The sequence below is a fragment of the Parasteatoda tepidariorum genome, chromosome 12 (assembly GCF_982258835.1).
Source record: "Parasteatoda tepidariorum strain Cologne lab strain chromosome 12, Ptep-v5.0, whole genome shotgun sequence".
Taxonomy (NCBI): Eukaryota; Metazoa; Arthropoda; class Arachnida; order Araneae; family Theridiidae; genus Parasteatoda; species Parasteatoda tepidariorum.
The window spans coordinates 34,865,503-34,889,338 of NC_141766.1; the positions used below are offsets into that span (position 1 = coordinate 34,865,503).

Genomic DNA, 23,836 nt, shown 5'->3' on the forward strand with positions numbered 1-23,836 from the left:
AAATAATTCAAGCACATTCCAAACAAATCTATTGATGATTCGGACAAATTTAAGCATTTCCATCACTTGTTAATGTGCGGCAAGGAGTTATTTCTTTTAAGATAGAAAGGTAGTGGGTATTCTTTAATTTGATCGAGTCGCCTAGAATTAGCCACTTGAATGACATGTAATGACTATTATGGCAATACTATTCGCCAGTAAATTGCTCTAATGTGTAATAGGTTAATTTGAAGAGGAATGGTTTATTCACGAGGTATTTGTTGCGCAGAAGCATTTCTCACGTTTTATTAAGGTAGGAATTATCGAGCAAAAGTAAAAATAAAAACAATGAAGAGTATATAAACACGCATAAAGTTTTCAAGAGGCACAGTTTAATGTTTGTTGCTTCTTCTGCAACTGGAGAAAATTTTTGAGTTTGATTATATGAGATTAATTTAACGCACACGATTAAATTTGTAGGATATTAATAGTAAGTAAAGTTGTTTGAATTTTATTTTTATGCATGGAATAAAATAGCAAAGTTTTTTTGTTGAACAATTTAACACTGACTAAGCAAATGATATTTTTTTTTTGTGATTCAATATTAAAAGGCAATGAAACATTATATTAACTTATTCTCAGAGCCGTAATTTAGGTCCCCAAGAGTAATAGGACCCTGATGAGAAAAATGCCAATATTAAAACTGAAATAATTTTAAAGTCAGAATTTTTAATTTTATGAAATTTTTATTTTCAGTATCGAAACATTTTTTAAAATTTTGCTTTCAGTATGGAGAAAAAATAATTTTTCTCAAGTAGTCTATTCCCAAAATACTTTTAGCCACGGAGAAAAATACAAAATTTTTAGGATCCAGGAGGAAATTTTAGCAATCCTCTTACAATGGTATAGAAAGATGCTTCGCAGTATTTTGCTTTGATATTAAATTTAACAAAATATATGTCACCAGATACTATATTTTAGGTCCCTTGGTTAGTGTTTAAGCAAATTTACTCAAAATCCCTTTTTTAAAAAAAACGTTTTTTGAATTTAAGAGAAAATGAATTTTATTTTTTAGCTGATTGGTTGAGATCTACAATTAATTTTGAGGCTGACATTACTATTAATGTTTTGATTGCCACTTAAATTTCTGTCAATAGCTTGCAAGAATAGTGTATACAATGAGAAAACTTTTATTGCAACAAATTGTGTTATTTCATTTTTAACGTATTCCTTTTGGTACATAATTTTATTTTATTAATTTTTTTTTTTAAGTAATAAAACCGTTGTTTGTCCTTGCAACTAACTTTTATAGCATAAAATTTCAACTGGTAGCTTTCTTAATAAGAATTTTATTGGAATTATAGTCTGAGAGGCATAATATTCTGAGATGAGAATTATATTCTGAGTAGTAGTAATAAAGCTAAAAAGCCTTTTGTGAGCTCTTGTTCTTAGCAAATTTATTCAGCAAACTTTTTTTTAATTTTTAATTAAAAATGAACTTTATTTTTCAGCTGATCGATTGAGTTCCACATCTCCAAAAAAAGTTAATTTTGGGGAGGACATTACTTACTAATGCCGAAATTGACACTTAAATTAATGCCAATGACTTACATGAATAACGTATACATTTACTGCAACAAACTGTGTTATTTCATTTTTAGCGTATTTCTTTTGTTGCGTATGTTTTAATGTCTCAGAATCGTTGCTTGTACTCGCAATTAACTTTTATAGTATAGGATTTAAACTTGTTCTCAATGAGAATTTTATTGGAATTAAATTCTGAGAACTATAATAAATTATATTCTAAGATCAGAAATATATTCTGAAAGCTACAATAAACCTAACAAGCTTATTGGAACATAAAAAATAAATCAGTTAATTTATTAATGTTTCTAATTAAGATAGTTTATCAGCATATGTAAAACTCTTTATCTTTTTTCACTGTTCATTTTGATAATTTAAATATATTTATCATTTTAAAGTTAAATACAGACAACTAAATATTAGATTTTAGATTAGATTTAGATTATGTTTGGAATAGTTTTGATTAGCACTTTATTCTTACATTGCTTTCTTTTTTTGGGCTATGAATCATTAAATTTAATTAAAAAAAATTGAATTAAAATTCATCTGTACCTTATAATATTATTCTCAACACTGTATAAAGTTCCGAATCAATTACGGTAAAAAGAACCCTTGAGTGCAACATACGAAAAATCTATTTTTATAGTAAAAATTTATACCTTATTTTTTACTGTAATATTTTTTTAATTACAGCTATTTAGTGATTTTAAGATAAATAGTACTGTAAAAATTATGGAAAAATTTATTTTACAGTAAAAAGCACTAGCACCCTGAGTGCCATTGATCCAAAAACTTTTACATTTTATAAATTGTTTTATTGTTTTTGAGGCAAGGTTGTGTAAATCCTGAATTATGCAATTCCCAATTTTTTGTTAAATTGTTATCAGCCTCACCTTAAAAAAGTTTTAGATATGAATATATTTTATGGTAAGAACATACATAAATAGAAAATTAAGTAGAACTATTTTCAGCATATATATTATGCAATTCTCAATTTTTTGTTAAATTGTTATCAGAGTCACCTTAAAAAAGTTTTAGAAATTAATATATTTTATGGAAAGAACATTAAATAGAAAATTAAGTAGAACTACTTTCAGCATATATAATGAGCATCTTATAAATTTTAAGCAATCTGTGGACATACGTACTTTATGAATTTAAAAGAAAATTAAATATAATTAAAATAAATATAAAAAATCAAATTATAATCAAAAGCAAATTGTAACCAAATCAAAATTGTAATCAAAGCAGTAGTTTATGGATTCTATAGTTATACATAGAATCCATAAACTACATAATATAGATTCACATAACTTAGAGAAAGTACTGAAAAAAGCAGTACTGAAAAACTGTCAGTACTGAAAGTACTGAAAAACTGTCGTTTTCATTAAAAAAATCTTTTAAATGAATTGATGTTTAAAAATTTTACAAATTAAGAGATTTCGAGTTTTCAAAATCCTCTGATATTTAATATGTTAAAATAAATTATTTTAACACTATAGTGCTTTGACTTATAAATCTTATAGTTTAGATTATAATTTTATTTATCAATATTCCTTGATTTAATGGCAGTACGTTAAAATGCAATATGGATTTTAGAAAAAGGATGGCAGCATTTATTCTATAGGATAAAATTTTTTCGTTAGTCTGAGAAAAAAAAGTATGGTTAGAACTACTAGAATATGATAAAATTTACCCGTGTCTGGGTATTATCTAGGAGCACCAAAAAGCTTGGTAATTTTTACCGAAGAGCTTTGGTAATGATTTTGGTAAAATTAACAAGAAAATATGGTTTTATAACATGAGATAAAATTTGTCAAATGTGGTAAAGTTAGGTAATTTTATCATGATACTTTAAGAGCATGGCAAAAAAAATCATTTATTCGGTTACATTTATTTTTCAGTTCTGTATTGTTTATTAAATGTATGATAATAAGAATTATAATATTGATAATCAGAATTTCTGATAAACCGTTATCATATTAACGATAAAAACAGCAAACGAATGGTTTAAATACTGAAATTTTTTTTTTAAACACAATTATGCTTGATTTTTAAATAAAAATCTGATTAACATACTATACGGTAATTTTAGCAGAGTCTTTTTTCTGTGCAATTTTTAATTGAGGGTCACCGAGTTCCGCAGCTAGAGATTGCGAAGTTACAGCACAGTTTATCCGGTTTAACTAAGTTCCTGAAACCATTTTAAAACTTACAAAAAATATCATTCCTTTATTTTTGTATCCGAGAGTAAGCCGTAAAATTATTTATAATATGTTATAATGTAGATTTTTGTTGTAACAAATTTATTGTTTTACAGCAGCAATAAACCTTCATAATCAATAAGAGTAATTTATAATTCGAAATTTCAAAACTTAAGTTTCTATTTAATTGATTTTTTTTAAAAACAAAAAAAAATCAGCTATATTACTGTTTTAAGATTATTTTAAGATAGGAATATTTAAATTTGAAAATTTATAAATTTGAAGATGTAAACCAACGAAGAATTTATATAATCCCTAAAAATACCTAGTACACTTTATTTCATACATTTTCTCTTCTTTGATAGACTTAACAACATTTTATTTGAATCCAATTGTAACATTAAGTAGTTGTTGAATTTCGGATTGAAATTTATTTATTCATAGTAATACATTTTATTTAATAATATCACATTGGTTTTTAGTAATTTCAATTGTCTTTCCAATTAGCAAAGTTGTAGACATTCCTCAAAAACTTAATTTCTTGATAGGAAATGTTTTTGCGTTCTACATCTAAAACGCAAATAAATTCAACGCCTTATCAATTTCGAATTGGTTTTGAAGTCAGCTGTTGTTTCGTAAATTTGACTAAATAGGATGAAAAAAAGTAAATGATTTTTCAATAGAAAAAATTAAAAACTCTTAAAATAAATCTCATATACGTTAAATTTAAATATTATTCATACCAATAAAGTAAATGGTTTATTTTTGCAAGTGTCATGAAATTATGCCAAGTAACTCAACCTACGCTTTCTTTTGTTTGTTAACGTTGGGGTTTGCGTTTGCTCATCACTTTTTTCCTCTTATTTTCATGTTACATAAGCTACGATGAGTTGTCCTTAAAAAGTAGGTCCTATTTAGAGTAATACTTTTATAAAAATTAAAAGTGGTGACAAACTCATTCCGCGATTATTGATGAGGGGATACCCGTTTCTAATAGAGGAAATTTTTTTCATTTTATTCTATTTTATCATTTTATAACCGTCGTTGAACAGCCAACCCAATTTTTGGGTTTACGACTACTAATATTCAACTCCATAGCCTTGCAATTTTGAACCTAATCCAGAAGACAAGGGAACTCCTGGATAAAGTATTGACAGAGATTTGCCTTCGTGGAGGACTTTTTGATGGGACTAACCCGCATTTGCGTTACATGGAGAGAAAAACCACGAAAACCTGTCACAGCTAGCTTGATGGCAAGGAGAATCTAATCAAAGATCCGTCAACCACTGAGTGTATTTTACGTCAGCGCTGTGGTCGGTGCGAGACGGGAGTGGAATTTTAATCAACCAGCTATTGCCGGGATTTGAAACAGGTTCACCTCATTGGAAGGCGAACTCTCTATCCCCTGAGCCACCACGACTCAATAGGGGAAACTTTTTATTTTATTTTATATCCGTCGTTGAACAGCCGACCCAATTTTATGGGTTTACGACTGCTAATGTTCAACTCGGTAGCCTTGTAATTTTGAACCCAATCCAGGAGACAACGGAACTCCTGGATCGAGTATTGGGAGATATTTGCCTTCGTCGAGGACTTTTTGATGGAACTGACCAGCATTTGCGTTACACGGAGAGGAAGATCACGAGAGTCTCCCACGGTTAACCTGACGGCAAGGGGACTAAGAGGGGAAACTCAAAATAATTCTCCTTATACGTGTACTAGATACTCCTTTATATTTCAAAAGTACTGATCTGAATTTTTAAGATAAAACTGTCCTCGGCACAAAAGACAATGTTGTAAAGAATAAATGGGTAAAATCGGGCAGTTTTCAAGTATTCATTTTTTTTTAAAAAATATATAAAATAGGCATTGGAATTTCATTTAATGAAGATATGATGCCTTAAGAACAAAATGAGCAATACTTTCTTTAAAACTTGCTTTTATTCTCATTATGCGCATATATTTTCTTGGCAGTGAAGTCCTCCCAGCATTTTCCTTTATTTATAGTAATTATTTTTCCCCCAATCCCCCCCTCCCCAGTTTTTCACTTCAGTCATTCAGGTGGCAGTAATCATGACTTCGTGTAATTATGATTACTTGTAATCATATTTTTTCTAATGCCCACCTGTGTTAACATATCTTCAATTCAAGCATTTACAAGGCAGATTTGTTGGGCACTCTCTCAGGGGTTCCATATTAGGTGGGCCAACATTTCTATCAGAGTGACGATAGATAATACAGAGAAGAAGGAAAGAATATCCATTTCCTTACCCGAGATTCGAACTCATGACCATTTGTAACTTGAGATACGCTCTCTTTTCACCGACAGTCCGGCCGGCTTATAGTGATTTTTCGACATGCTTGATTTCCTCCACCAATTTTTCTAAAATCTCATTTTTTCAAAATAAATCTCAGAAAATAAAATTTTACAATTATATATAGAAAATACTATCTCAATACAATTACAATAGTTACTGAAATTCAATGTAAAAAAAATAAAGAAGAATAACTTAATGAATACACAATGGCATAAATTTTTAACCATTAAAATAATCTTTCTATTTTCAAACAGTTTAATAACTGCGAACAGTAATGAAATATTTGCTTTCAATTTTTCTATCACTGAAGTTGATGTTAGATGAAGAAGAGCTCGTTAGCCGCAAGAAATTATGAATTGAAAAAAATTGAAGTTAGAAGTTTGGTTCAAAATTGAATCTGGTATGGTTGGCATCTAAAAATTGAAATGAGTTGACCACATAAACAAAATGCTTGATGCCAGCACCACGAAAAAATTTTCTTAACCATACCAACAGGAACTAGAAAAAGAGGTTGTCCTAGACTCAGATGGTTGGAGTGTCTGCACCGAGGAAAAAAAGTATTTTCAAAACTACCAGAATATGTAAAATTTACCGTGTTTCTGGCTCTATGGAAACACCAAATATCTGGGTAACTTTTACCAAAGCGCTATAGTAATGATTTTGGTAAAATTAACAATAAAATATGGTTTTATAATATGAAAGTCTGACAAATGTGTTAATTTTATCAACCTTAAAGAGTGAGATAAAAACCATTTGTTCGGTTAAATTTAGTTTTCAGTTTTGTATTTTTTACTAAATGTGTGGTAATAAGAAATATGATTTTGAAAATTTGAATTTTAGGTTAACTACAAATATATAAGTGGAAAAATTAGCAAATAAATAGTTTGAATGTCGGATATTTTCGTTTTTATTACCAGAACTATAATTTTCCTCCGAGAAATATCATTATCATATAGTACCTTAATTTTTACGATGCAATTTTTTTCTTTTGGGACCTGAACGTCCTCCATTCCCTTCAATAAAGAAAAGCCAAGTTTTTATGGTTCATGTAAATCCAAAACAAAAGTTAGGGCAGTTTGATCTAAATTTGTATGGATGGCCACCGTGCTGCCATGCCTTTGAGGAAGGAAGAAAGTGTGCTAAAACTAAGATCTGTAAGAATTCTGCAATATGTACTGATAACTTTGGTCTTTTTAATCCTCCATAGGAAAGTTTATAAACATTTTAAGAAGTTAGAAGAAAATATTTTAACCACGTTAATTATTCTGTCAATTTTAAGTTTTAAATGTTTCAAAATACAAATGGAGTATGTTAGTATATGCTATTTAACATTTTTGCCCCTCTCTTTTCTTAGGCCTTGTTTAGGTTGAGTTGGTTCAATTGGAATCATACTAAAATTGCTAACCATTTGCACAATATAATGGTTCAAATTATTCTGTCAATAGTAAGTTCTTAATGCTCTAAAATTCAAATGGAGTATATGCTATTTAGCATTTTTGTCATTCTCTTTTCTTAGGCCTTGTTTAGGTTGAGTTATTTGCACTTAAATGTAGTTCAATTGGAATCATACTAAAATTGCTGACCATTTGCACAATATAATGGTTCAAATTATTCCGTCAATCTTAAGTTTTTAATGTTTCAAAATTCAAATGGAGCATATGCTATTTAACATTCTTGTCATTCTCTTTTCTTAGGCCTTGTTTAGGTTGAGTTATTTGCACTTAAATATGGTTTAATTGGAATCATACTAAAATTGCTGATTATTCAAATTGCACCAAAATTTCAACAATGTATGTTATAAATTTAATTCTTTATACTACTTATCTATTGTAATACATGTTGATGTTAAATATGAAAATAACCATAGTATTATATATAGTATTATATATGTATTTTCATAAATATTTTTTAGTGTCGATGAGAGGCTGGCCATATCTTATTTTAGTACCTATTATCATTTCTCTCAGTTTTGCTTCTTTGATGCCCGACAATGTGGAATTTGGAGATTCAGAGGTAAATCATTTGTATGAACAAATTTATCTCAAACAACTTACTATTTATATTATTTTTAAAATCATATTCAGTAATTAAACATGTCTCCTGATGCAAAGTATAAGTAACTTTTATTTTTATATTTTCTAACGAAAGATCCATGGTTGTACGCACTAGTACGCGTATGTAGTCTTATGAAATGGTAACGTTAAAAAGTTTTTATTTAAAAACTGTACTATCTTGGAAATTTAAATCTCAAATCTATTAATTCTTGGAATAAATTTAAAAAAAAATATTAATATAGTTCCAATAAATGTATACTTTACTTATATTTAAATATTGATTTTTTTTAGAATTCTAATTCAGATTTAAATTTTCAGAGTGTGCTGTTTTTAAAAGTACTCTATAAAAATAAGTCGGAAAAAGTGAAAATCTTTTCACCCACTTTATTCATACATTTTGTATTTCACTTTTTTGTTTGTAAAGCATTCTGAGTTAGAAAAAATTGACATTGCAGACTTGCAAATATTTCTTATCTAACGTGTCTTAAATTAAAACAAACACACGTTAAAAATACTGTTGTCAGCTTTATTTGTCTCTGTAGTGAAACTGACATAAAAGGTATTAATATAACTTTTTGAGAACTAGCAACAATATTTTTTTATGAGTTCGCCATTTTATAATTAAACTGGCAAATAATTTATGTTCTACCAAATATGTTTGACATATATGAAAATTTGTTTTTAAAGTTTCCGAATGGGTTTGACACTATTTTATTCTTTTAACAATCTTAATTAAAATTTGAATTCTATTTTTGGTATACCGGTATCTGAAAATTATAAATATAAAGTAAACTTAAAATTTTTTTTAAAGGAGTCCAAAATTAAATTTTCAACTAAAATATGCGTAGGTATTTTTAATATAGCCTAAATTAAGTATTCATAATCATTCCAAACATTATAATTTACTTTTTGGACCGACGAGAGTACAATGTAATGAAAAATTTGTTAATTTTTTTTTTTAAATGTAACTTATAAATCCTTATTTCAGAAATATATATAAGAATTTCACCTTACTGTTACATTTTTATCAGAGTAATTAGTCTGAAATTATAGTACAATTTTTCAATTTGTTGGATTAGTTAATATTCTTGACAAACTTATAGTTTATATCTAATAATTTGACATTTTACAATGTTTGAATGACTTTCAAAACTTAGTTCCAAAAAGTTCCACGAGGTAATTAGCTTAAATTTTTTTTTGTTTTCTTCTTTGATATTTCTTCTTTCGCGAAAACCTGCCCCATTTTGCCCGTATTGCAAAGGTGGACTAAATATACCGAAAAACAAAAATTAAGTTTTTTTTTCATGTTTTCGCGTTATTTTGTAATATTACTTCGGAAATATAATTTGCTTTTCATTTTTAATGTAAAATTACGAAAATTATTATATTTTCATTGCTATATTTAATTATTTAAACGTACTATTTAATTATTTAAACGTTTTTTCTGCTCGCCATATTCTTGCCACCATTTTGGTTTTATGGGTATTTTTAGTGTATTTCAAAATTTCAACTATGAATTCAATTTACCTGCACATAAAAACCCCCAAATATTGAAAAAAAATTTATCGAAATACTAATTTTGGCCACGAAACCTTGGATGCTGGCCCACTGTGCTTTGACAAATCGGCGGGATAATCCCTAAGTACCATTCATCATTATGGATCACCCTCAAAGGCTAAACTATAGACTTTGTAGCTTAGTCTGCATCAAAACATTGCTTTATTAAAATATTTTGCAGAGCTATATATAGATGATGCTATTGCTGAATAACTTTAACTTGTTTCAGACTTCAAAAGATTATCTTCATTATCTTAAAATATTTTGCAAAGCTATATATAGATCATGTAATTGCTGAATAACTTTAACTTGTTTCAGACTTCAAAAGATTATCTTCATTATCTTAAAATATTTTGCAAAGCTATATATAGATCATGTAATTGCTGAATAACTTTGACTTGTTTCAGATTTCAAAAGATTATCTTTATTATCTTAACATATTTTGCAAAGCTATATATATATGCTGTAATTGCTGAATAACTTTAGCTTGCTTCAGATTTCAAAAGATTCTCTTTATTGTCTTAAAATATTTTGCAAAGCTATATATAGATGATATAATTGCTGAATAACTTTAACCTGTTTCAGATTTCAAAAGATTCTCTTTCTGCGCTACGACAAATGCTGATCCAAAATATGCTACGTCCAAAAGATTTTGATGATTCACTTGTACGCATCAGAGAAGCTGGACCAAAGCGCGCACATGCTCGCAGATTCGATCAATTGCCTCCGGGGTTTGTCGGAGTTCGAGGCAAAAAGTCGGAAAAAAGCAAAATTAAAGAGCCTGTTCCCGGATTTTTGGGTGTTCGTGGAAAAAAATCTCATCAATCATCATATTTAAGCAATGAAGAAATACGAAGCCAATTCAACAACCGTCGAGACAATGCTGTAAATAAATGTATTCAAAATGAACTGGCCAAAGTTCAGGCATTAGAATAAATATTTTACAAGGGACATGGAGTTCTTAAAAAAATGATTAATATGAAGTTTCATTGAAACATGCTAAATAAAGGAATTTTTATGTTTTACTTTGCATTTTTTGTATATATAATTCCCTGTTTTCTCGATTATTTTCTTAAGATTTGTGCGGTTCGGTATCCAAGCAAATATAATGCTACTAAATAATTGAAACAATGTTAATTGTTCTGTTTTTAAGCACTGAATTAGTCCGAAACTTATCTTGCACTCATATAGTTTCAGGCCAATCAGAGGTAACTGACAAACCAAATGTACTGTAACCAGAACGCGCCATAAAATGCACCCCACTTTCCTGTATTTATGCTTTTATTTCCATATTTTGTAATTCGGCAAACTTGTTACAAAAATATTTTAAATCATTTTTGCAAGTGCCGAAGGACATTTGAATTCACTAATCGCCTTATATGTTACATTTTGTGTTTTATTCTGTATTTTTCTTGAACTTTTATTTTGTATTTTTTGCTCGATATGTTTTATTTTGTATTTTTTGCGCAATATGTTTTATTTTCGTTTCAATTTTCTTAGCTGCTCCTCTCACTATTGTATTGATATATTTTGCTTTGGTAATATTAATACAATATTAGAAAGTACTCTTTTTCGTGGATATAATCGTGTGAGCTGACAACAACGAGATTATATCCTTTCCTTATTTTGTTTTCCGGGTTTTTTTGATTTTTTTAAAATTTTTAAATATGTTTAAAACCATTTTGTTTATTAATAATTTTTCTTGTTCTCCTCCTTAAAAATATTTTCCCCTTGTTTTTTTTAATTAATATTTCTCTTCTATATATATATATATATATATATATATATATGTATATAATGTGTATATATATATATATATATATATATATATATATATATATATATATATATATATATATATATATATATATATATATATATATATATATATATATATATATATATATATATATATATATATATATATATATATATATATTATATATAATATATATATATAATATATATATATAATTTAACAGATCCTTGAAAAAACTAAAGAGTTCAACATCAGGACTTTTCACCTATTTATGGACTTCAAAGCTGCCTACGATAGTATTAAAAGAGATTAATTACTTGAAGCGATGAACGAGTTCGGAATCCCTACAAAACTCGTAAGTCTCACCCGTGCCACTATCAACAATGTGAGATGCAGGATTAAAATCCAAAGCCATCTATCTGAACCTTTCATTACCGAAAGAGGCCTGCGCCAGGGAGACTCTCTTGCTTGTCTGCTTTTTAACCTGGCATTGGAGAAATGCATTCGGGATAGCGGATTAAACCGAGGAGGATCTATTTGGAACAGATCTCTCCAAATCCTCGCTTATGCGGACGACATTGATATCATTGGAAGATCAGAACGGGCTGTTAAAGATGCCTTTCAAGCCCTTGAGGCCTCTGCTATAAATATGGGCCTTTCCATTAACGAAGACAAGACCAAATTCATGGAGTTTTCAAGCTCAACTGTAAACTATAGTGAACCTTTGCAGATAAACGGACATTCCTTTGAAAAGGTTAAAGAATTTAAGTATCTTGGTACAATTATCAATGATCAAAACAAACTGAAACCTGAAATTGACAATAGAATCAATATGGCCAACAGATGTTTTTTTGGACTAAAGAGTCAACTAAGATCGAATTTTATTAGCCGAAAAACAAAACTAAAATTATATAAGACACTCATTCTGCCTGTCTTGCTATACGGAAACGAAACCTGGACTTTAAACCTTGACGTACAGTCGGCAAAAAAAAAAAGATATCACCCTGAATAACTTTCGTTCTAATGATCGGATTTTCACGAACTAAGTGTTAATCTTAATGGTTCCTGGGGGTGACCTCAAATATGCTAATTAATTAGTGCTAACTATTAATTAAGTTACGAAATCAGACACAAAAACGTACTTTCTCTGAATGAACATATATTTTTTCTTACATATTTGGATTTTTAACCTTCAAAATATAGGGGGTAGCCGCAATCTGGGAAATATGGTCCCTATAGTTTGGTCAGGAGAGCGATCCAAAGTTCGTACCCCTTAATGTTAATTTCACTTTTTACGTTTTTAGTCATATTTTAAAAACTAATAAAGCAATTCGAAGAAAATTTCACCCAGTCATAAAACTCATTTACCCAAAGATAATTTCACGAAAAAAATAATTTTTAATAATTGTTAATTATTTTTTATTATTTAATTAAATTAAGGATGAAAAATTTTTGAATTATAAGGTATGAATTTTTTTATACCATATTAATCTACATATTTTTCAATTGAAAAATCTAAAGTTTCAACTGTTTTTATTTATTAGAAGCTGAGAAAAATTAAAATTAATTATTTTTAAAAAAATAATTTGGCGACAATGAAGAAATGATTAAATGGAGCGATTAATATTAAAATGTGATAAACTTGCGAGGAACTTGACTTCGCGCGCTTAGCATAAAATTTCATTCATATTTTTTTCGCTAATAATCGTTTGCTTATCTTTTCATTTTTATTTTTTTAAGCTATAAAATACGATGTTTCTTCTTTAGTCGTCTAAAATTCTATTTGCAATTTAGTAAAGAAATTTGAATAAAACATTTTATTGAATAAAATACATTTTATTCAGAGAATGTGGAGTTTTATAAAAGCATGCTTCTGATAGAATATGATTATACAACAGATTGTGCTTCTTTAATGTGATTATTTTTAATTTTTTTTCTCAATAACTGATAAAATTTCAATAATATACATACGAATGAATAAATTTGGAATAAAATATTCATCAATTTCTTGAATATATATTTTATAAATATTAATAAAAATACGCAGTCAGCATTTTTAAGCATCTCTCACAACATCGCAAATTTCTCAAAATCTTATAGGGTAAACTAACCAGTGAAGGAATATTTAAGCTTAGCTTGTCTTTAAAAAAAAATCATAAAAATTTCAAAATTTGTAATTTTAGCTAAATGACGTATTTGTTATTAAATGCATGTCGACATATTTGTTATTAAATGCAAATTATGTAAAAAAAATTTAGATAACTTACATAATATTGTTTTAAGCTTTTGGTGGTTTAAATAATAAGTAGTAAGATAACCAAGTGAAGGAACAGTTCTTAAATTGAATAAACACTAAATTTTCCAGTGAATGAACACTTAATTTTGAGAATGTTTGATGCTCGTTAGGAATCCTTAGGCCACACAGATATCTGTCGCCCTGTAGATGCCTGAATTGACTGATGTTAACACAGGCGGGCATTAGGAAAAAAAAAATCTTTTAAGTTTTCGTGCCCCCATTTCAGTATCTTAAGGGCCTTACGAGCTCTGTTTAAAAAGAGAGTATCATATCAGATATATATATATATATATATATATATCTGATATATATATAACAAAAATAATCATAGTAGCAGTATTTGGTGGTAAATGTAGCTTATCGTAATTGAAGAATATGCTGTGCGACATTTTATGGTGAATTTGCGAACGTAAGTTTCAGAATGTATCGAAACATGTGGATGCTATTTGCTAATCATCTTTATCCAAAGAAAACCATGTAACGTAAATATCTAGCAAAATGAAGCAATTTTTTAAACAATGAATCATACAATATGCAACATATTATTTCAATATCTTATTCTTAAACATAACATATTTCAATGTTTTTAAAATGCCACTAAACATTCAGCAATTCATTGAGTTATAGAAAAAAGAAATCGCAAATTACAGAAAACCTTGTGAATGTGCATTAGAATTACTATACAATCTACATTTTATTTTTCATGCCCTTTTTTTTTCTTCAAACTTTCATGCCTAGAAGACTCGATTAAAGCTGTAAAAATCGTTATCCCTAAAATTTTGTATATAGCTATTATAAGTTATGTTAATTTGATTTTAGTATGAAATCCTCGAATAAACATATCAAAAATAGCATAATATAAATAATATCAGATAAAAAGTTCATGTATTTAAATTCTGAAAACTTATAAATCGATTCAAATTTTCTTTTCAAAAGAGATTAAAATAATTTTTTATTTTATTTATTTATTTATTTTTTTTTGCTTTTTGGACATAAATGAACTGAAAAATTGTCTATTGCCTAGAAACTTCGAGGTGTTTTCTATTAACTATTAATTAAACCTCTCAGAGCAATCACAAAACATTATTTCAATTTTTTTACAGTCAGAAATTGGTTGCCTAGCAACCTAGTAAAATTAAGCGTTTCTCTTTTGAATCAGTCAAGGGTTATCTTAAAATATTTATTTGCGCAGGCGACTTTTTTTGGCGGTTTTCTGGACTATCGCCAAATATATAAACCTTTATTGCAACCCAATTTACGACCCAATTGTTTTAAAATTTTGTCTACCCCCCCTAATTCAAGTGTCTAGATTCCAAATATGTAAAAAAAAATATATGTTTATTCAGAGAAAGTACGTTTTTGTGTCTGATTTCGTAACTTAATTAATAGCTAGCACTAATTAATTAGCATATTTGAGGTCACCCCCAGGAACCATTAAGATTGACACTTAGTTCGTGAAAATCGGATCATTAGAACGAAAGTTATTCAGGGTGATATCTTTTTTTTTTTGCGGACTGTACAACGCCCGATAGAAGCGTTTGAAAGAAAGATACTTAGAACTATCTTTGGTGCCATACCAGAGGGGGGATGTTGGCGAACACGGTACAACTTTGAACTTTATGGGCTCTATAAACATCCTCAAATTATGCAGATAATCCGAAGCAACCGACTAAGATGACTCGGACATATATGGAGAGGCTCTGAAGATAGCCCTGTAAAAATTGCCACCTTCAAGAACCCTCAGGGGTTCCGCTCTAGAGGTAGACCATCTACTCGATGGCTCAAAGACACTGAAAACGACCTCAAAGTCCTGAAACTTAAGAACTGGAAGGGAGTTGCCATGGACAGAGGGAGCTGGAGAAGGCGTGCTGTTGAGGCAGCCAAGGCCTGCAAAGGGCTGTTGCGCTCCTGAAGAAGAAGATATAATTTTTATATATATATATATATATATATATATATATATATATATATATATATATATATATATATATATATATATATATATATATATATATATATATATATATATATATATATATATATATATATATATATATATATATATATATATATATATATATATATATATATATATATATATATATATATATATATATATATATCGCTTTCAAATCGCTTTTCAACTCGTGTTTATTTTCTACGACAATCAAACAATTCTATATATTTCAATCTTGACTTTCTTAATCATGATGCGTCAAATTTCGATAACTTTCGTTGTTTTGACTTTGCTTAAATAATGCGACTCCTGAAATGTGAATACTTTTTCGTAATACTCTTTTATAGTATATACATCGTTTTGGAAGTTATACAACATGGAAGGATTAAAACTTTTTTGTTTTTTATATTGTCTTTGGCTATATTTTTAGTAATGTTTATTATTAAAAAGTTAATAATTTTCCACAATATTTAATAAGCTCTAACAATGCACAACTGATTTGAACTTTTTCTGTCCTGTAAGTGAAACTATATAAATCTGTAAAAGCAAATGTGCTTGAATTATATATCAAAACCACAGCTTTGAGGAAAGAGTGCTGGCCTCCCATAAGGAATTGTTGCATCAAGTTGGCAACGGTCCAATTATCAATGAGAACGCCTTTCCTTTGCTTGTAAGCTGTTATTGTGTGCTGTTAAAATGCGCAAAGTCGAAGAACTGGAAGCATGGATTTTTGGGAATGCAGTGCATAGTAAATAGAAACTACAGACAAACTACTAAATAACAGACTCGTTATTTTCAGACAAAAATATGAAGAAAGTCTATTTTCTTACGTCGTGTTTCATCTTGCTCTGTGTAAAAATATTACATTTAATACTAGTAAAGAATTTAATACTAGTTTTTTTTTCTTCATTAAAAGTGGTTATCGTAAACATACTTGTGTAATGCAATTAACTATCTTTAAATACAATATAAAAATGAGTTTAAATTGTGTTGTGTATAGCAGAAAACAAAGACCAAAAAAATATGGACTCCATGAAAAACAGTTGTTTTTACTTTATTGGTTGAATAGCTGGCTTCTTTTACAATAACATTCTTAGAAATAACTGCTTAGGTGGTTAAATTGTACTTAAGGACAACTAACCGTTAACAAATGTTCTTAAAATTACTGACGCAAGTTTATTACATTATATGTTGTAAGTAGAAATAACAGTAAACTTTTTGTTTTTGATCCTTCAGTCAAGTTCTTTTCACTTTTACTACCTTAAAGTGTTATAGGTACGACATAAAAATGTCTCTAAAACAATAAAGTTCTTTTTCCTCCCCAGGAATTAAATTTTCTTGTTTTATTTATCCAAGTATTAATATCGCCTTTAACAAAGAACAATTTTGATTTTGGGTTTTCAAAAAATCTTTTCTTAACAGTAATTTCTTTCCCCTTACTTTTTATTTTATTAGGATTTGATTTCAAAAGCCAATTAATATCTTCATTTTTTATTTGGCCGTTATTAGAATTACTTCCTGCAGAATTTTCGCATTTGTTGGCTCTTTTTCCACCCCAAGGACTATAACTTCTCTTCCCGCCCCATGCATTGTAACTTCTTTTTCCACCCCAAGGATTGTAACTTTTCTTTTCATCATTGTTGTTTCGTTTTCCTCCCCAAGCGTTATAATTTCTTTTTCCTCCCCAAGGACTGTAACTTCGTTTTCCACCCCAAGCATTGTATTTTCTTTTCCCTCCCCAAGCACTGTAACTTCGTTTTCCTCCCCAAGCGTTATAATTTCTTTTTCCTCCCCAAGGACTGTAACTTCGCTTTCCTCCCCAAGCGTTGTAATTTCTTTTTCCTCCCCATGGACTGTAACTTCGCTTTCCACCCCAAGGACTATAACTTCGCTTTCCGCCCCATGCATTATAGTTCCTTTTTCCACCCCAAGCATCAAAATTTCGGAGATTTCTTAACGTTGATTTGGACTCATTTCTCTCATTTTGGATAATGCGTTTTTTGAAGCAATTAAAACTAGAACATTTATCATTATCTTCCACATCATCAATTAAGGGGACATTAAAATTTCTTTTCCCTGCCCATGGTTCAAAATTTCGAAGATTTCTAAAAGGACTACTTTGAATGTAATTTCTCGACTGATTTCCTTCCTTTTCAATTTCCACATCATCCAAACTCCTACTGTCCCGCAAAAACTCCCCAATTTTTTTTTCTTCCCACGAGCTATAATTTTGAACAATTTTTTGTTCACCCAACTGCTTTGTGTTTTGATTTTGACCTTTTTGATTTTCTTGACCTTCAAATTCAACTAAATAATTATTTTGATCAGAATTAATGTTATTATTTGGAGTATCAATAGCCCAATCTAATTTATTATTGCTTCCAAATGAATTTAAAGCATTATTTTGCTTAAAATTTAATTTATCCTCTTCAACATAAAAGCCCACATCATCATTTAAATTTTTTTTCCCTTTTAAAAGCTCCCTTTTATTTCTTATGTTTGACTTTTTTGAATTTATTAAAAAGTTATTTATTATATACTCATTTAAATCCTTTAATTCTTTAGCAACTAGTCCTTTGTAGTTCCTTCCCCCAGCTAAAAAAATGAAATTCCTTATACGGTTATTAAATTCTGAAGTAATTTTTCCTTCTTGTTCATAATTCGAAATCCCCCTATCATTTGAATAACTGAAAGGAACCACTTTTGACCTCTTTCCTCCCCAAGGACTATAATTCTTTTTTATTTCAAATTTATCAGGTTCTGTGTCAAATATTTCCATTTGATCAGGAAAATTATTTAAACTTTTACTGTTCCAAGGAATTAACATTTCATCTGCAGTAGGCTTAGCTCCACCCCTTTCAGCATAACAAGATGTTAAACCATTTCCGATATTACAGTCATAATTTCCTGTCTCATCAGAAAGTTCCTGGCTTGTTTCGTCTTCAGAGTCTTCGAATTCATCAACAGATAAAATGTTCCTCTTTTGTGGTTTGGAATTAAAGCCGTCTTGTTCAAAGTCACGTTTGCCGCTATTGCTTATTTCTTGATAAGCATTTAAGTTCCTGTTTAAATTTAAAAGTTTGTTTGCTTTTTGGGTATTCTTTAATAATTCAGATCGTTTTCGTCCTGCCCAGGGATCAAACGGTCCCTGGAAATCTGGATCAGATTGATACTTGGAATTGTACAGTAATGGTATCGTTCTCTTTTCAAGAAGATATTGATCTGAATATCTCTGAGGATATATGAGAACGTTTCCTTCTCGACTTTGGGCTTGAGAAAACTTAGCTGAATAGTTTGGATCGGAACACAGAAAAAGCTGAGTTGAGGATATTATGATCATCAGAGATAAAAAATTCATCATCAACCCTAAAATTAAAAAAAGATAATTTCTAAATTAAATTTAAGGTAATTAATTACTAAATTTTAAATACGTTTAATAGCAATTTGGTTTTAAATTGCAGTTCTTAAATTTAACTTCTTATTATGAGAAGAAATAGCATATCCAAGGTATTTTATAATGACCGCACTTAATATATATTAATAAATTCTTGTTAAAAAACGAAGTAAAAAAAAAGCATTTACATTTGGAGTATTAGGGTAAAAAAATCTGATACACTGTAATTTTTACAGTAATAATTTCCGTAATTTTTCATTTTTCAACCATATTGATCACTGTTTCACTGACTATAATGAGTGATTTGCATTTGTTGGATAACAATTCAATTTTACTTATTTTATAGACATAAAAAAATAAAATTAGTGCCTGGAACACTGTAAAAAATTACGGTATCGGCACTTTGAATATATCATCTGTAAAATCATTTTTACCGTAAAATATTATACCATAATCGTATATCATATCTTTTGTTCCGTAACATGTTCCGGTAAAAATGCATTTTACGGTAAAAAGAAAAGCCACCTTGAGTGCCAGAACTTTTTACCGTAATTTGATCCGGATTTTTTATAGTGAAATGCTCGAAGCTATTAACTCGAAATCGGAAGTATTACTAAATTTTTGATTTCACTAGCATGGGAATTCCAGTGAGAAACCTAATTAATTTAGAACAGTCATCGATCAGGAAACACTCGAAACTGTTAACTCGAAATCAGAAGTACAAGTAAATTTTTAATTTAATTTGCATGAGAATTCTACCTATTATAGAACAGTGATCGATCTGGAAATGCTTGAAACTGTTAACTAGAAGTCAGAAGTACAAGTAAATTTTTAATTTAATTTGCATGGGAATTCTACCTATTATAGAACAGTGATCGATCTGGAAGTGCTTGAAGCTGTTAACTCGAAATCAGAAGTACAAGTAAATTTTTAATTTAATTTGCATGAGAATTCTACCTATTATAGAGCAGTGATCGATCTGGAAATGCTTGAAACTGTTAACTCGAAATCAGAAGTACAAGTAAATTTTTAATTTAACTTACATGGGGAATTCTAAAGAGGAAACTTATTAATTTAGAGCAGTAATCAATCTACAGATACGCGAAATTTTTATTAAATTTTTTATTTTTTATAACCGTCATTGACACAGAAACCAAGTTTCGGTCCTGGTTTGACTCAAAGCGAAAGCTATATCCACCTCGACATATCTGTATGAGATTTCTTTTTCCAGTATGGAATTCATTAAATTATGTACCCACTCTTTAAAGAATACTTGTACCCATTATTCGAATGTATTCCCCCAAGATTATAAGAACTTGTTGATGGCAAAAAAGAGGCTCATTCAAGTTAATTCAATGTAATGTCGTTGAAGTTAATGCAACAGGAATGTGTTCAATAAAATGCATCCTTGTTACATTTTTGAATATTTTATTGAATGCGATTTATTGAATGCTTGGTAAAACAAATCTGTAACAACATTCTATATAATTATGATAACTATACTTCAACTTCTTTCTTACGTACAATTCCATTTCATTTTTTTCCTGTTATGTGCTTAATTAAAATTGACTTTATATATACTAGAGATGTAAGTTGATACGGTTGCTAAGCAATAAACAAAATGCAAGATTTTTTTAAAAGTTAATAGCTCTTTCGGTTGGTAGTTCACGATAGATTTAAAAAGAAAACAGCAACAGTAGTTCTGAAGCTTTATAAGTTTGGCGACCATTAAAATTTTTTTTTATATCTCTTCTTTTATATCTATTCCTTTTATCTGTTCGATATTAAACACTTAATAAGTTTACAAATATCTGTTTGTAAATTAAAGCCCTGCTGGCTCAGAAGATTGAGCACTCACCTCCCAATGAGGTGACCCGGGTTCGAATGCCAGCGTTGACTAGTCGATACGAATTCTATATCCGGCTCGCAACAACCATAGTGCTAAAGTAAAATATCCCCAATGGTAGACGGATCATGGATTAGAGTCCCCTTGCCATTAGACTAACCATGGGGTTTTTTCGTGTTTTTCCTGTACATGTAACGCAAGCCCGTGTTAATTTCATCAAAAAGTCCCCCATGAAGGCAAATTTCTCTTTTAATACTTGATCCAGCAGTTCCCTTGTCTTCTGGATTGGCTTCAAAATTACAAGCCTACGTACTTGAACAACAGGAGTCGTAAACTCAAAAATTGGATCAGCTGTTCAACGACGGTTATAAAATGAAAAAAAATTGTAAATTAAGGTATTGACTGATATTGTTTCCAATAGATATTCAATGAAATTTTTGAGGCAAATTTAAGAAATTTGACTTCAATTCAGAACATTTATTCTTAAAATTACGGAAATAGAAATTAATGTTCTTAAGTTTTATGATTCAGGATGAGTTGATCTCACCACAGAAAAGTCCTGGGTTCGAATCCTGGACTAGGCATAGATGTTCTTTCATTTTCTGTACTAACTGTCTTTATTATGGGAGCAACGTAAACGTACTTAATATGGTGCCCCTGAAAGAGTTGCCAACAAATGTGCCCTGAATAACGAGAGTCAATCGGGTGGGCAATGGTAAAAAAGTTAAGTTTTATCGTTCGAAATAGAGATTGCTAATTTTTTTTTATTTCGCAACTGAATAAATGCACATTTTTCATTAGTTTTCATGAACAAAATGTAAAGCAGTTGAGGAATATTAAACCTTTTCGATTGCTTTGTTAAAAATATAATTAATTATATACCAAAAAAAAATTTTTTTTTACAGTCGAGCTCATTTTCTGAGTCAAGTAAAACTAATTATAATGAGAGAAAATTTCAATTTATATTATTAGCCAACTTTTAGATAGCGGAATATATATTATATTAGATATTAGGAATTATATTAGATAGCGGAAACTATTATTTAAATAACGTTCATTTTCCAGAAAACCAAATTTTATTTTGTAAAATTGTGGTAGACTGCCATTAAGAATACCTACTATGTATACTATCGATAATAAAGTAAGCTCTGGCAATTCTACAAAGCATACTTTCTGATGCATTTCATACTTTGCCAGTTTGTTATTTTTCAATTTATCCATAGACTAATTTTTAATCGTTATATATTTTGACTGCCATTTTAAGCATTCCGTAAAATGCCTAGGTATTCTATAGAATACCGGAATTTTAACTTAGCATACTTTACCAGTTTGTAATTTTTCATTCTATTCGTAGACTGATTTTTCATCATTTCATATTTTCATAGGCAATTTTAAGTTTTACATAAAATATCTAGGTATTCTATAGAATACCGGAATTTAAACTTAGCATACTTTACCAGTTCGCTATTTCTCATTCTATCCATAGACTGATTTTTAATCATTTCATATTTTGATAGGCAATTTTAAGTATTATGTGAAATATCTAAGTATTCAATAAGATACCGGAATTTAAACTTAGCAGTTAACAAATATACTTTTAAAAAGTTTTCTATTTTTTTATCTGGTTTCTTATAAAAAAATTTTTAAAAGGAAGTTAAAAATTTTCGGAAAGATTTGCAAAATATTATTATAAAATAGTACATTTAAACATTTTACTACAATAAAAGCATTTAAGCAAAACTGAGCATTTTACTGCAATTTTTCTTTTTAATTTCCCATAAAATATTAAATTATATATAAATGCAATAATAGATAATTCCCTTTAAATAATATTTTATTACTCTTTAATTAATTCTGAAAGTATTTCAGGGCAAAAAATAAACTTCTGAACGAAAATAAGATTAATTAATTTAATTATCATAAATGTTTTCAAAAGTATTAAGTCCAAATAAAAAAATAAATACTTAAAAGATAAGTAGTAAAGTCAAATAGCTTACTGTGTTCGAGTTTTTGAACCACTCTTATTTCGAGAAACATGTGATTTTCTGTTACAAAACATTTTCTGTTCCGGTTTTATAAACCGTATATTTTTCTTTTGTATTCTTATTATTGTTTCAAGCCATTGATTTACTTATGGTCTATATATGTTGTTTACATTCATTTCAAATCATTGGTAAAGAGAAAAGCTTTTTTCCAATATATAATATCAAAGAAAGCCGACATATAATGCAGACATTTTTGTATTCTTTTGTGCAAGGAATGTCCTGATCAAATTTTGGTAAAGAAGGCTTTCAAGAAAATATCCTTTCAGACTTGCCCAATAATATTATATCCTTTCAACTATTTTTGATATCTTGGATGTTAGAAATAGTCCGTGTAAAAAGGTCTTTAGGTTGTTGCATCCATAAAATACTCTTCTTTCGACCGAAGATTAAATAAATAAAGTAAGGTTCTTCATTTATATTTGGTTATATAAAATATAAATCTCATATAGAAGATTTATATTAATTCCTCAGAAAACTTCAAATTCGTACATGTTGTTATTTTAAAGGCAACATTTATTTTTCATTTGTTTTTGAATTCATGCGTCTTATAATGTATCATAAATATATTTTTTCAATTTAGATAAATATGTTTCCGTTATCTATTTTCAACGGTTTTGTTCATATTTTGATTCACTTCACGTGGTGTTTTGTTCCAGAAAGAACTTGTTGTTAATTTAAAGGCAAAATTATTTTAAATTTGTTTTTGAATCCACGTGTCTTATAATGGGTTCCTTGGGGTATTCATCCACTTTTCCTTCGAGGTTAATATATTCCTTGTCAGTACTATGCATGATTCTTTATCGCCTTACGAGATCATCGCCAACAAAACCAATTATTTTTATT

General features: G+C 28.8%; 2 protein-coding genes across 2 annotated transcripts; one reads left to right on the forward strand and one right to left on the reverse strand.

Moving 5' to 3' along the window:
- The first annotated feature begins 335 nt into the window (after window positions 1-335).
- Window positions 336-10,719, forward strand: LOC107443339 (uncharacterized). Its single transcript, XM_071188218.2, has 3 exons — window positions 336-469; window positions 7,998-8,098; window positions 10,282-10,719. Coding segments are annotated over exons 1-3 (453 nt in total). The 5' UTR covers window positions 336-468; the 3' UTR covers window positions 10,633-10,719.
- Window positions 10,720-16,746: 6,027 nt separating this feature from the next.
- Window positions 16,747-22,992, reverse strand: LOC107443338 (uncharacterized). Its single transcript, XM_043041050.3, has 2 exons — window positions 22,946-22,992; window positions 16,747-19,074 (listed from the first exon to the last, which is right to left on the reverse strand). The coding sequence occupies exons 1-2, from the start codon at window positions 22,983-22,985 to the stop codon at window positions 17,003-17,005; spliced, it is 2,112 nt and encodes a 703-aa protein (XP_042896984.2). The 5' UTR covers window positions 22,986-22,992; the 3' UTR covers window positions 16,747-17,002.
- Between the last annotated feature and the right edge of the window lie 844 nt (window positions 22,993-23,836).

What these genes read in the sequence shown, in the direction of transcription:
- LOC107443339 (XM_071188218.2), top strand. An exon ending in TGGAATTTGGAGATTCAGAG is followed by an intron (nt 8,099 to 10,281) that starts GTAAATCATTTG and finishes AACCTGTTTCAG; the next exon opens with ATTTCAAAAGATTCTCTTTC.
- LOC107443338 (XM_043041050.3), bottom strand. Translation starts at nt 22,985, where the DNA reads ATGTTTCTCGAAATAAGAGTGGTTCAAAAACTCGAACACA. An exon ending in GGTTCAAAAACTCGAACACA is followed by an intron (nt 19,075 to 22,945) that starts GTAAGCTATTTG and finishes TTTTAATTTTAG; the next exon opens with GGTTGATGATGAATTTTTTA.